The following is an 11,869-nucleotide window of genomic DNA, read 5'->3' as shown; positions in this document are numbered from 1 at the left end:
CCAAAGATGAAATCCACCCCCTCCGCCCCAAACACACCCGCCGAATCAGGCTCCCAGGTGCTGCGTGGACGAGGAGGTCCGGGAGGGCAGGGGGGCCGAATGAAGGATGGACATGCTGGTCCGTCTCTGCACGTCCAGCTGCTGGCCCTGAACCTGGGCATCGACTTCCACTTTGCACTGTGTCCTTAGCATTGTCTCATGTCACAATCTCCCCACACAGCGTTTTTCACGACCGCGTAATTGTCCTTCACATAGATGTACTTTTTTTCTCCCCCAACCTTTCCTGGAAAACAAATTCCCTTTGCCTGAAGCCTGATTTCTTCCTGGCTCCTCCCGCCGTCCTGGAGACTGGTGCGCTAGCCGGGGCTCCTCACAGCAGGACCAAGCATGCCCACCCGGGTCCCCTTTCCTTTCTCGTGACCTTCCAAGTCAGGAAATTGGATGTTCCTTTGATGCTGGGGAGCCAGCTCTGCCTCCGACCCCTGTTCCCTCATGTGTATATGGTATTTCCTGCCCTGAGTGGCTGGAGACAGAGAAATCAGCCATAGGCTTCCTGAGGACAACCTCCTCCCCTCGAGCTCTTCCCTGGGTGGGCAGTGACGCTGGTCTCTGTGGTGTCTGTGCTGGGCTGACTCACTGTGTGGCCTGATAGTGGGCCTTGGGCAGAGAAATGACATCACTGGGGGGGCATCCGTTGAATTCCCTGGATATGAGGAGGTTCCTGCCCCTCCTTCACTCCCAAGCCCCATGGAATGAAATCCTCACTGGAGAAAAATCTCCCATGGCCAAGATATTTCCAACACAAGTTTCACAGTGAAGCCGGTTTGGAAGGCGTGGAGTGGGAGGGTGTTCTGGAAGCCGGAAAGCTGGCTCGCAGCGCCCTGGCCTCTCATGCACAAGGAATGAGGGACACTCCCCATCATGAGCATCCTGCAGCTCAGCCCTTCGGACCCAGGCTCACTCAAGAATGACCTGCACGTGGCTGCGCCGACCCTAAGCAGAGTTCTCTGGATGCAAGCTGCTTGCCAGAAAAAAAAAAAAAAGTACAAAACCCACTTCTCTAGGCCCCCAAGAGTCAGCTCACAGCCTGTGTAAACAACGCGTCATTTCTCATCACGCACTTTGGGTCCGTGGGTCATGGCTGGGGATTATCGAATTGACAGAGCCCGGCTGGCCCCTCAGTCCACCTCCAGGCATATTTCGTTTTGTTAATTTTCATTTCTCGCTTTTGACGTAAAGAGTCGAGGTCTGGGTCAGGGTTGCTGGTGTGTTTTCCTTTCTTTCTCATTAAAGTCGCCCAGCTCTCAGGGCCCCTGGCTAAATTCTGCCAGTGTTTGAAAAACGTCCTCTCGCTTCCTGACTTCTCATAATCCTTCATCCTGATTTCTGCGAAACCACTTGAACAGCAAAGGAAATATGGGTCAAGATCCTCTAAGCCCCAGTCTGCTTTTTCCCTCTTGAAGGCTTGTGGCCATTTCTCAAGGGCTGGCCGTTTTTCTCCGCTTTGCTGACCCAGGGAACATGACATCTGATGACCTGGGGTGACCGGGTCAGTAGGGGCGCCATCGGAAAAGGCTGGAACCCCCTCACTTAGAGCACTTCCTGGCCTTTATGATCTTTATGAGCCCGCTGTCTGTTTGGGGTCCTCGCAGGCAATCCTGTCATCTTAAATTTGTCCAGAGAAGTGTCAATTTTGCCTTACAAAAAACCTGATTCTTTCAGAGCCCTGGTCTTCTCAGAATACTTCCCTGTGTACAAATGCCAGGAGATGAAGGCAGGAAGGGTTATCCTCGTGTAGCCAAACCCCCTTCATCCTTTGGGCCTTGAACAAGCTTTACCTCAGCCATGAATCCACAGCGTCTGGTGCGGTTGCCCCCCTGAGCTCTCCCTCCTGGGGGCCCAGAGGCTGTACCACATTCAGTCACCCTTGGTCCCCATCAGCCTGAACTCCTGCCATTGGCCAAATAAGCTGGTCTACGAGGTCCTTGGGATGCAGCTCGTGACCTGGGCACAGACTGGACACTCAGGGAATCTGTGTGGCTGGTGGACCGAAGCAGCTCAGACCCCAACTGGACAAGCAACGATCTCCTTGCTTTCTGACTGGTCACAGCAGTAGCACCACCTCTAACTCCGCTTGCAAAGACAGCACCCGTCCTTTATGGCGTCTTTCCAGCCTGGCAGACTAAGCAGCCAAACCCAGGGCCACCCCGAAGTTGGTGCACGAGATCGTTGCTCAAAGAGTTCAGGAGATTGTCAGGTGGTCGCATGTGTGAAGGAACTGTGGGCATTACAGGGGCCCCGGGGCTGCCTGTAATGGTGTCAGCTGTCCTCACCTTCTCCTCCAACACGAGAAGCCCCAGAGGGCCCTGTGAGCTCCTCATACTCTGCTCTTTAGCTGTTCATCACAGAGAAATAAAGGTACAGATCAGGCTCCATCTTCCTAAGGCGTGGGACAGTCAGGCAGGAGGTGGATTCCTGGGTGTCCCTCTGCAGAAGGCGCCTTTGAGACTGAATGTTTTCGGAGACAAGGGAAGATCCAGATTTTGTGGGGGCTGAAGCTTAAATAACTGGGGGTGTGTGTCACTTATTAGGTACATAAGTGAGTATTTCCTGAGAATGAGAGAAGAAATCACAACAGATGACGAGCCATTGAGATTCGGGTCCTTTTCATCTGTGGTTGTGGTGTAGTAATGCTTCCCTGGAGAAACGTGGCTTCCCCTCCTGCTAGAACACTCCATGGCTCCCAGGTCTGCAGGTGAAGGGCCCTAAAGCTCAAGCTTCCTCCGCTTCAGGGTAAATTGCCTTTAGTGGAGACCATGCCCACCCCGACGGGAGGCAGCGAGCATCACCTTCCCTGAGAACTTGAAGGGGCACGGAGAGTTCCTATGGGGGGAGACTTGTCATTTTTCTGGCCCATACCCCAAGGACCTCTGGCCTAGCTCTGTGTCCCTGCCCAGTGCGGCTGCGTCTGGCCCGGTGCTCAGACCACGCAGACACTCAGGTGGGGGGAGTTGGGCTGCTTCCGCCGAGAGCCACTGGGTACAGACACCGGCCCCCAGGTGGACGGCCCCACAGCGTTTGCTCATGGGCGTTTGGCAGGGCGGATTTATTGTCCCCCAGTGACCCAGAAAACAAAACCCTGCCCTTTCCTTTGGTTCTGTTCTTGTTTGGGGCTCGTGTCTGCTTCTGGGCCATGTACAGAGAGAGGAACTGCTCCAGACGGACACGGGCACATGGCAGCGGCTTTTCCACATGGCACTGAAGGTTTTGATTAAAAAGGTGGAAGAATGGCGCTTTTTCTTCCTGTCAGCCAGACCTTAAATCAACCCTTAAGTGAGGAAACGCTGTCCAAGGCTGCCGTTCAGTAAACTCTCCTTTGTCTTCTGGCTGTGACTGTGCAAGCGGGGTTCATTTCGAGCCAGGGCTTAGGGCTGGAACGAGACCCCCTTTGCCCCTCTCCAGCTTCCCTCACCCAGTTCCCATCACTGGAGTCGGGCGAGCCGGACTGTTAGTTCATGGAACTCAGCACCGGCCGACTTGAGGGTGGGGAGAGGAAAGCGAGAAGAGAGGGAGCCCCCGGCGGCTTGGGCAGCATTTGAGGGTATCCCCTGGGCACCTGGCCCAGCTCCTGATTTTACAGATGGTGAATTAGTCTAGATTCTTGGCAGCAAGTAGCAGATACTTAACCCAGTTGCTCAAACAAAGGAGGAACTTATTGGAAGGGTGGGAGATATGATTAAATGAAATCGTGGGAGAGACACGGCTGTACCTGGGCTGAGGAACCCCTGGCACCAGGATGGTTCTTCCCAGGTAAACTCCAGGTTCTCCCCCAGCCAAGCCTCCAACCCATGGTTTCTGCCTGAGACAGAAACTAAAAAAAATCCCAAAGAACCCTGGTTGACGCAGTTGCCCAAAGGCAGCGGGTAGATCAGATGACCTCACGAAAGTGCTTCAGACCAACAGATCGACCCCCTTGCCTTCTGCCTCCCTCTCTGCTGCTATGAATGTGAATGTGTACACACACGTTTACTCCACAAATGTACTGAGCACCTACTGTGTGCCAGAAACATCGTCAGTTCATGTCAACAAACCAAAGTGGGGAGGTTACAGGTTTGGAGCCAGACTGGCCTGGATTTGAATGCCAGGTCCCCATCTTCTGTTCTGTCTACGAACACGTGTGGAGTACTAGCTGCCCTCTGAGCACCGCGTTCGATTCTGATGAGAGGATGGACAGAGAGCTCCCTGAGGCTCAGTCTCCACATCTGTGACCTTGGAACAACAAGCCCCACCTTTGGCCTTTGCTCTGGGAGCAACAGAAGTGTAAATGTGGGAAAGCTCATTGAGGGTCAGGGGCCAGTGTCAGGCTGGCCCCTCGTCCAGGTGCCCACAACCGGAGCCTGATTCCCACCCCTACCCCCACCCACGGCCGGGCCCTGGCAGCTCTGACACGGACCCCGTCATGAAGGGTCAGGGGGCATCTGTGGAAATGCCCCTCCCCTGTTTCCGTCCTGGAGAACTTGAGAGTGGCCCCCCAAGAAATAGCTGCTGCCAGCCTGGTCTGGGCGACACACCCCTAGGCAGCCCCTTGTTCGGAAGGAAGGGGACCCCCTGGAACCCCTGTCTTCCAGCGTGCCTTGCCTGTCTTCTGCTTAGCTTCTTCTGCAAGCCAAGTCTGTCCACATTGGGAAATTGCAAATAGTTTACATGGGAAATGTCAGCTGCCCACATATGAAAATATACACATCATTAAGTCCTAAGTGCTCGCGTCTGGAGATAGAGCAGAGTCTCCTGGACTGACCTTTGGTTCACTGGTGGAACCATTGCTAATGAGAGCTGAGCTCCTCGGTGGGATGTTTTCCTATGGTGAAGTAAAGCATATGTTGGCCATTAGCCTGTGTGTGTTGGTGGGGTGGGGGGTACGTTGACAGCACGATGCAAACAGCATTTGCCAAAACATGCATAGTCCACTGCACTTCATTACCCAGCCCCCATGGGCCTCCGAGAAAGGCTTGCTCTTCAAGGCCAAAGTCACATCCGCCTCACATGGTCCTAGAAGGACTATGGCACCCATAGGATGATGCTTAGGAATAAGACTGCCTAGATCGCCCGTTTGAATCCTGTCTTCACTCCCATGCTGTGTGACCTCGGGCAAGTTCTTTAACTTGTCTCAGCCTATTTCTGCACCTGTAAAGAGGAGATAATAATGATAAAACCTACCTTGCGAGGATTAAAAAAGATAACCTATGTCAAGCTCCTAGGACTTAACATATAGCAATAGATGCTCAGGAGATGCCAGCGGTTATGATGATATGCTGGCAGTCATCACCGAGAGTTGAGGTCAGGTGCAAGGTCCTGCCTGCTCAGAGAATCATCTTGGATGAGGTACTGGAAGGGGATCCTGGAGACTGGACAGGATTCGGACGTGCCGCGATGGGGCAGGGAATGAGCGAACCCAGCAGCTGGAGGCTGGAGCTTGTCCAAGAAACAACGAGCGTCGGGTGAGAGCGTCGGTGGGAAGGGCGTTTGCCAGGCCCAAGATGGCACTGGACTTGGTCCATGGGCCATGGAGCCCGTCTGTGCTGCATGGTGGGGAAAACTCCCTTGGGGGCCATCGTGTCTTTCCAGGGAGTGTGTTTCTAGAAGGCTCTAGGGGTGACGCTTGCAAGAGCAGGTGGTGGCTGAGACCTGTGAGGAGCCTACTGAGTAGTCCAGGCGTGAAGTGGGGGGAGAGAGGAGGGGGTGGGTGGGAGAGGTGCAGGGGCTAAGATTGCTGTGCGTGCATGTTCCATGTTCCCATCTGTGAAGTGGGGAGAAGCTGGTTCTGAGTGGGGCCAGTGAGGCCAGAGCTATGTCCTTCCCCGAGAACTGGCCCTAGACCTGGTTTAGAGCCCATGCAGCTCAGATTCACTGAGCCTACCCTGGACCCCCTCTCTGTATTGATCCTGGCTCCGCCATGGGCCAGCAGTGTGACCTTGGAGGGGTCCCTCCCCTCCTTGGTCCTTTCCCATCTGTGCCACAAAGGGATTGAATAAGCTGGGCTTGAAGGTCTTCCCAGGAGAGCCCCTGTGTCTCCTCCTCCTCCTGCTCCATCTTGGGTCCTGAATCTCTGAACAAGTAGAAGGGATGTGTTTCCAGAAGGCTCTGAGGGTGACTTCAGGGGCGCTGACTTCAGGGTTCTCGGCGGCTCCTGAGGAGGACTGGGGGTGGCTCCGAAGGGCCGTCCACAGCTGAACTGTGTGCCTCCATTCTTGGGTGTCTCCCCATTTCCTCTTTGACATCTTGAAACAAGAGACTCTGAAGCCAGGAGATGCTTCAGGAACCAGGTCCTCAGACATGTGGAGTTTCTCACTGAGGCAGGAAATGATGTCCCTCCCTTCTGCCAGTCATCACAGTGCAGGGCTGTGGGGCAGGCAATGGCAGGGCCCTTGAGAGGCCGTGCCTGGGGCTGATGATTCGGCAGTAAGAACCAGCCTCACAAGAGACCGCACGTGTCAGCCAGCCCTGCTTGGTTAGGATGGTCCGGATGAGCCCTCCTCCCTCTGAGCAGCACCCCCTCTGCTCCCTGCTTAGTCCAGCCTCCAGGCCTCTGCCCGCGCAGTCCCCTCCACCTGCGTACATCTGACTTCCTCATCTAGGGCTACCTTTTGTCTTCCCTCTCCAGCGCTCCCTCCCACGCTGATCTCTCATTTTTACCCCTTGACTGTTATCGCGAAGGCCACAGTCCTCAGGTCTGAGATGAATCACTTGATCATTATTTCCTGTGTGCCACCTGGCCTCCCTGCCCTTGGAGGTCTGGGCGGGGCTGGCCTACCTGGGGGTGTCTACGGGCGCCAGGGTCTCAACAGCACCACCTTGTGGCCTGACTGCAGGCTGGCGGAGGCTGGATATCCTGTGTGGTACAGGCAGAGCTCATTGGGGTTGGGCTGTCCGCCTGCCTGGGACTTCAGGCCCTCTCGCTGCGAAGTCACGGAGAGTGGGTGTTGAAGGACGAGGGAGGCAGAGCCTCGGGTGTTCTGGGTGACCAGCACATGCTTCCCGGATCGAGCGCTAAGTAAAGCACCGTGGGGCAGCTCTGGGCCCAGGCCAGGCCGTGTCTCTTCCAATGTCATCCTTCCCTCTTCGGCCTGCTCGGCCCCTGAAATGCTCTGGATTGTCCTGCTTCAGGTTAAGCACAGAAGGCCCTTGTGAAGCTGCTGTTATGATCTGGGAGTGGGGAAGCCTTGAGCGACTGCAGCACCAGAAGTGCTGCGACCCACACTGGGGCTCCTCCAAGTCCGCTGCTGTGCAAACGCAGCTTCCGGACGAGGCCTCAGCCGTTCTGTCCAGCCAGACCACGGCCCCTGCCCGACTGTGTCCTCCTCAGAACTCCCGAGGCCTCCCGGGCTTCCACTCATTACCCGTCATCCATCCCGTGCCTGAATATTCTGTTCCGAGGGAGCAGAGGATGAGGTTTAGGGTCATGGGCAGCTCGAGGGCACTAAGAACTTAACAGGGGGTTGGGGACGGAAGCGGGAAGAGGGCCTTAGAGAGGGGTGAAGGCGCCAAGCCCACTGCGCCCCCTTCATCTGTTTCAGGGTCCGTCTCGCCATAGCTCTCCTGGCATTGCTGTCCAGAGCCCACCGGGCCCGCCGGATAGCCGGATGCAGCCCCCTCCTTCCCCAGCCCGCCTCCCAGGCCCCCGGGGACCAGAAAAGATTAGCTTCCTGGAAAGAGATCTGGAACAACATGGAATTAGGCCTTCAAGCCACAGGGGGTGAATTGTGGTTGCTGGGACCCCAGAGTCTTCTGAAGTCTGGAGGCCCTTTTTCTTACATGATGCATCAGACTTCACAGGCGAGCCAGGGCAAGCCTTCCTAATGGCCCCCTTGGGAATGGACTGCCCTGACCTGGAGGGGAAGGACTGGACACCCTCCGATGCCATCGATGCAGATAGCGAATGCCCCACGGTAGTGCCCCCTGGAGCAGTGCCCACCTCACCCTCCTCACAGGGCTGGGTTTCCTTTCCAACTTAAACTGTCCAGCAGCTTCTTATTCCCTTCCTATTGGCAAAGGTGCCCCTCCCTGGAGTCGCTTGAAAGGGTGTTTGGTTGGAATTGCTTAATCTCTTCATGTTGAGCCAGAGACTGAGTTTAAACCTGTGGTCATGAAACCAAACTCATGATTACCTGCTCGTTAATTCCTGTTAGAGCTTTCACTGGTGGGCAGTGTCCCCGGAGCCCTCCTGCCAGCCAATCCCAAAGAATGGGGTGGTGTGACTTCATGTGCACAACTGGGTCACCCCCAGATCCTGGACAGCCCCTCCTATCTGCTCGGGAAGAGGGGGCCGTGGCCGAAAAGGGAGCCCAGATGGCTGTTCTCTTCTGCAGATGGGAGGGCTCACAACAGGTGGGAGGTCCGCAGCCAGATCTGCTTTGCCTCTGACCCCGCCCTCCACAGAACCCTTCCCAGGTGGCCCCCTCCTGTAATGACCTCTCCATCTCTGAGCCACGTCATTCTCCATGTAAGTTCCTCCTGCCTCTGCTAGAGTGTCTCACACAGGCCTCCTGGGAGGTGGGGAGAGAGTGAGGGGAGGACAGGTGGCCCAGACACCCCACCGCCTCCAGTCAGACTCATTCTCGACCCACCCGACCTCGGTTCAAATCCCCTCTCTGCCACTTAGTGGCTGGGCGACCTCAGGCGAATGACTTAACCTTTCTGAGCCTTGGTTTCATCACTGTGAAATGAGTATAACTGTCTGCCTCATGGAGTGACAGGAAGTGTAAGTGAAATAATGGGTGTGAGACATTTCTCACAGTGCCTGGCCAGGGCGGGCCTCCGTTAGGTAAGCCATTGTTACCCACTATTATTTCTACTTGTTTTAAATATTGGGTCTATAGATAAATTTCATTCGGAAGAGGAGAAAAGAAGCTTTTGGGGAGCCAGAGAGTTCCAACTAGCTCATTTTATACATTACTACGTGTGGCCAAGCAAAGCGAAAGCGATTTTCTGCTACGGTGTGACCTTACCTCCTTTATGTCTTGCTGGAGAAAAAGTGCTTTGAGGTCAAAGACCACACTGGCTGCACCTCTTAACCACCTCTCACCCCGACCCCCACCAGCTCACTGTGCCCGGCACAAGGCTGGGCCCACTGTGGGTAAGGGTGTCCTCCCTGGGTGACCCGATGGCAAAGTGGCAGGCAACTCGAGGTCCAAGAAACAGATGGTTCTGCTTCTCCCCGTGGCCCATCCGCCCATCTACTCTGTTTGGTCTTTGCTGACGCACCCAGGTTCAAGCTGCGTCCTCGCCCGACACAGTATTTTATCTCACTCATCAAAAGTGGGCACCGATTCTGTGCCACTGGGCCCTTCAAACCAGCTTCGCATCAGTCGCCAATCTTCCTGAAGTAGATTTGCCGTGGCCTCGGGTTTGTTCTAATATTTGCTCTGAAGTAGCCTGGAGTTATTGATCCCAGAGACTCAGCTGCCAGAATTCCCAAGAAAGTTCCCCAAGTCTCAGAAGCAAAAAACTCCCAACCGTCAATTCCCAAGTCTTGAAGGACCCACAGGGCGTCTCTGGAGCAGCTGCAGAGGAGGAGATGGAGGCCCAAAGTGGCCAAGGGCAGGGCTCGGGACTCCGAGGTGGTCTAGCGCCCTTCCTGAGGAGCGGCAGGAGCTCCCGAGGCCCACACTGCTCTGGTTGCTCCTCTGCAGTCATTCACCAAGCTGTTCGTGTGGGGAGGGGGGGCCAGTCCGGGGCAGAGTGGGACCGGAGGCGTGAGGGAGCCCCCACAGCCCAGGATCGGCGACAGCAGACCTCTGGGAGATGCGCCCTGAGGTGTGCGGTGGAATCAGCTTTGTCTGGACGCAGTGAGCAGGTGGCATCCACCATCATGGTGGCTCTCCCACACCTGAGGCCTCCCCTAGCCAGGGGCAGGGAGCCCCTCAGGCCCTGCTCAGCAGGGAGGCCTCAGAGCTGGGGGAGACCTGCAGAGAGTGGAGCCTAGGAGAGGAGGGAGGAGGGAGGAGGCAGGCAGGCAGGCGTTCAGAATAGCGGAGAATACAAAATGAGCCGCTGGTTTTACTCACCAGGGCCGGGCCAGGCTGCCCTGCCTTGGGATCACACGGCCCTCCCCAGACACCAATAGGCTTAGAAGACTAATCAGCCCCACAGGCACATTTCAATAGCTGGGAAGAGAAAGCAAGCCTTTCGGATTTCAGCATCTTTGGGAAAGATGCGTCTAAGCCCCATCCTTCTGAGCCCTTTCCTGGCAATTTTCTCATGTACCCCTGTGATTTGTTAAAAACCCACCTCATGACCCAGTTGGTGACTGAACAGTTGGTGGAGGGTGACCGGTGAGGGGGGAGGGTGTGGGGGAAGCTGCCTTCCCAGACCTGGCTGCTGCCCCCAGGTAGGACGCAGAAACTCTCGGAGCTGTTTTCAAACTTGAGCTACTTAGTCCAGGCAGCTTAACTGAGATGGAGAACGAAACGACAGTGGTGACGTTTATTGCACGTTTTTTACTTCGTGCCAGGATCTGGGCCAGAGGCTTGACCTAAAGGTTTCATTGAGTCCTTCTGGGAGAAACTCTTATTTCTGATCATTTCCGGAAAACTAAGGCTGAGCAGTCAAGACCAAGGTCCCACAGTGACAGGTAGCAGATCTGGGATTCGAACCCGGGTCTGCCAACGCCAACCCATATGGCTACTGAGCTCCCCTCCCCTGGCTGTCGGGTCGTCCTGTTCACGTGTCCTTTTGCCCATTCCAGACCCTTTTGCACATGACTTTGAGGCTGGACAGGTATTCACCTCACGTCTGCCCTCTAAGGAGACAGCGCCCCCAGAGTGGCCGGGGGGCATCGGCCGTGGACATTGGCCAGGGACATCGGCAAGCTCAGAGGGGGCTCACTGATGACTGGGCTGTGTCGCACAGTTCCTCACACCATGAGCACTCGCATGCCTCATTCAGTTCTGACCACAGGCCCAAGACGTGGGGACATCATCACTGATATTCTGCAGACAAGGACAGTGATGCTCAAAGGAGCCATGTGACCTCCGTGAGGTCACACCAGCTGAAAGTGGCAGAGCTGGAAACCTGATTTGGGCTTGTTCACTGCCTTCCAGCCCGGCCACGTCCCTGCACCACGGAACACTGTGCGTGGCCCAGGGCCAGGCGTCGGCAGTAGGGGCAGACGTGCCCACCACACTCTAGGGACCAGTGTGTGCCCAGCAGCTGTGGGTGGTCCCCAGTGGCCCTGCCCCCCCCCCCCCCCCCCCCCCCCCCCGCCACTGACCAAGTCCTCTCTTTTCCTCCTCCAGTCCCCAGTTTTCATCGCCGAAGTTGGCCAGGACCTGGTCTCGCAGGCGGAGGAGAAGCTCCTTCAGAGGCCGTGCAAAGAACTCTTCTCTGCCTGTGCACAGTAAGTGCCCCAGCCCCCCGGCCTCCCTCCCTGGGCCGGCGGCATCAGGCCCCTCCGCCTCCTCTGGGCAGCCACACAGCCGCCCGGAGAGGGGCTGCCTGCAGCCTCCACCTGGCGCGCTGGCCACGGCGGGCAGATCTTCAGTGGCCGGGGGCCCCGGCCAAGCCCCCCAGCCATTCGCATACTTCTTAAGCAGCGAAAAACATACCAGGGGCCAAGTCCAAAGAAAACATCTGCTTCTGGGTGTTGAAAGCAAGAGGCTCTTTGGGCTGTTGAGACAGAGGAATGTGCAAACACCCGGCCCGGCTGGGTGGTTCGGAAATCCTTCCCAGGTCAATCGGCCCCCACTGCTGCCACCAGCCAAGGCCAGGTGGCACTGTTGTTGGGGGAGCCGTAGGCTGCCTTCTCAGCCACGCCCCATCATCTCTGCAGACCACGGAACATGAGAATTCAGTGGGTGTGGTGCCAGCCGTG

At 56.3% G+C, this 11,869-nt stretch overlaps 1 protein-coding gene across 3 annotated transcripts in view; it reads left to right on the top strand.

The window, feature by feature from the left end:
• Positions 1-11,869, top strand: part of GRK5 (G protein-coupled receptor kinase 5) — a 197,861-nt gene that overhangs the window by 164,824 nt on the left and 21,168 nt on the right. For all 3 annotated transcript variants that reach the window (XM_023530096.1, XM_023530095.1, XM_011359232.2), the window contains one exon: positions 11,295-11,395. In XM_023530096.1, the coding sequence (XP_023385864.1) occupies positions 11,295-11,395 (101 nt within the window). The remainder of the gene's footprint in view (positions 1-11,294; positions 11,396-11,869) is intronic.

This window comes from Pteropus vampyrus, unplaced genomic scaffold (assembly GCF_000151845.1).
Source record: "Pteropus vampyrus isolate Shadow unplaced genomic scaffold, Pvam_2.0 Scaffold46, whole genome shotgun sequence".
In the NCBI taxonomy this organism is placed as follows: domain Eukaryota; kingdom Metazoa; phylum Chordata; class Mammalia; order Chiroptera; family Pteropodidae; genus Pteropus; species Pteropus vampyrus.
The sequence above is the reverse complement of the archived record's forward strand: the minus strand, read 5'-3'. Positions and strand labels throughout refer to the sequence as shown.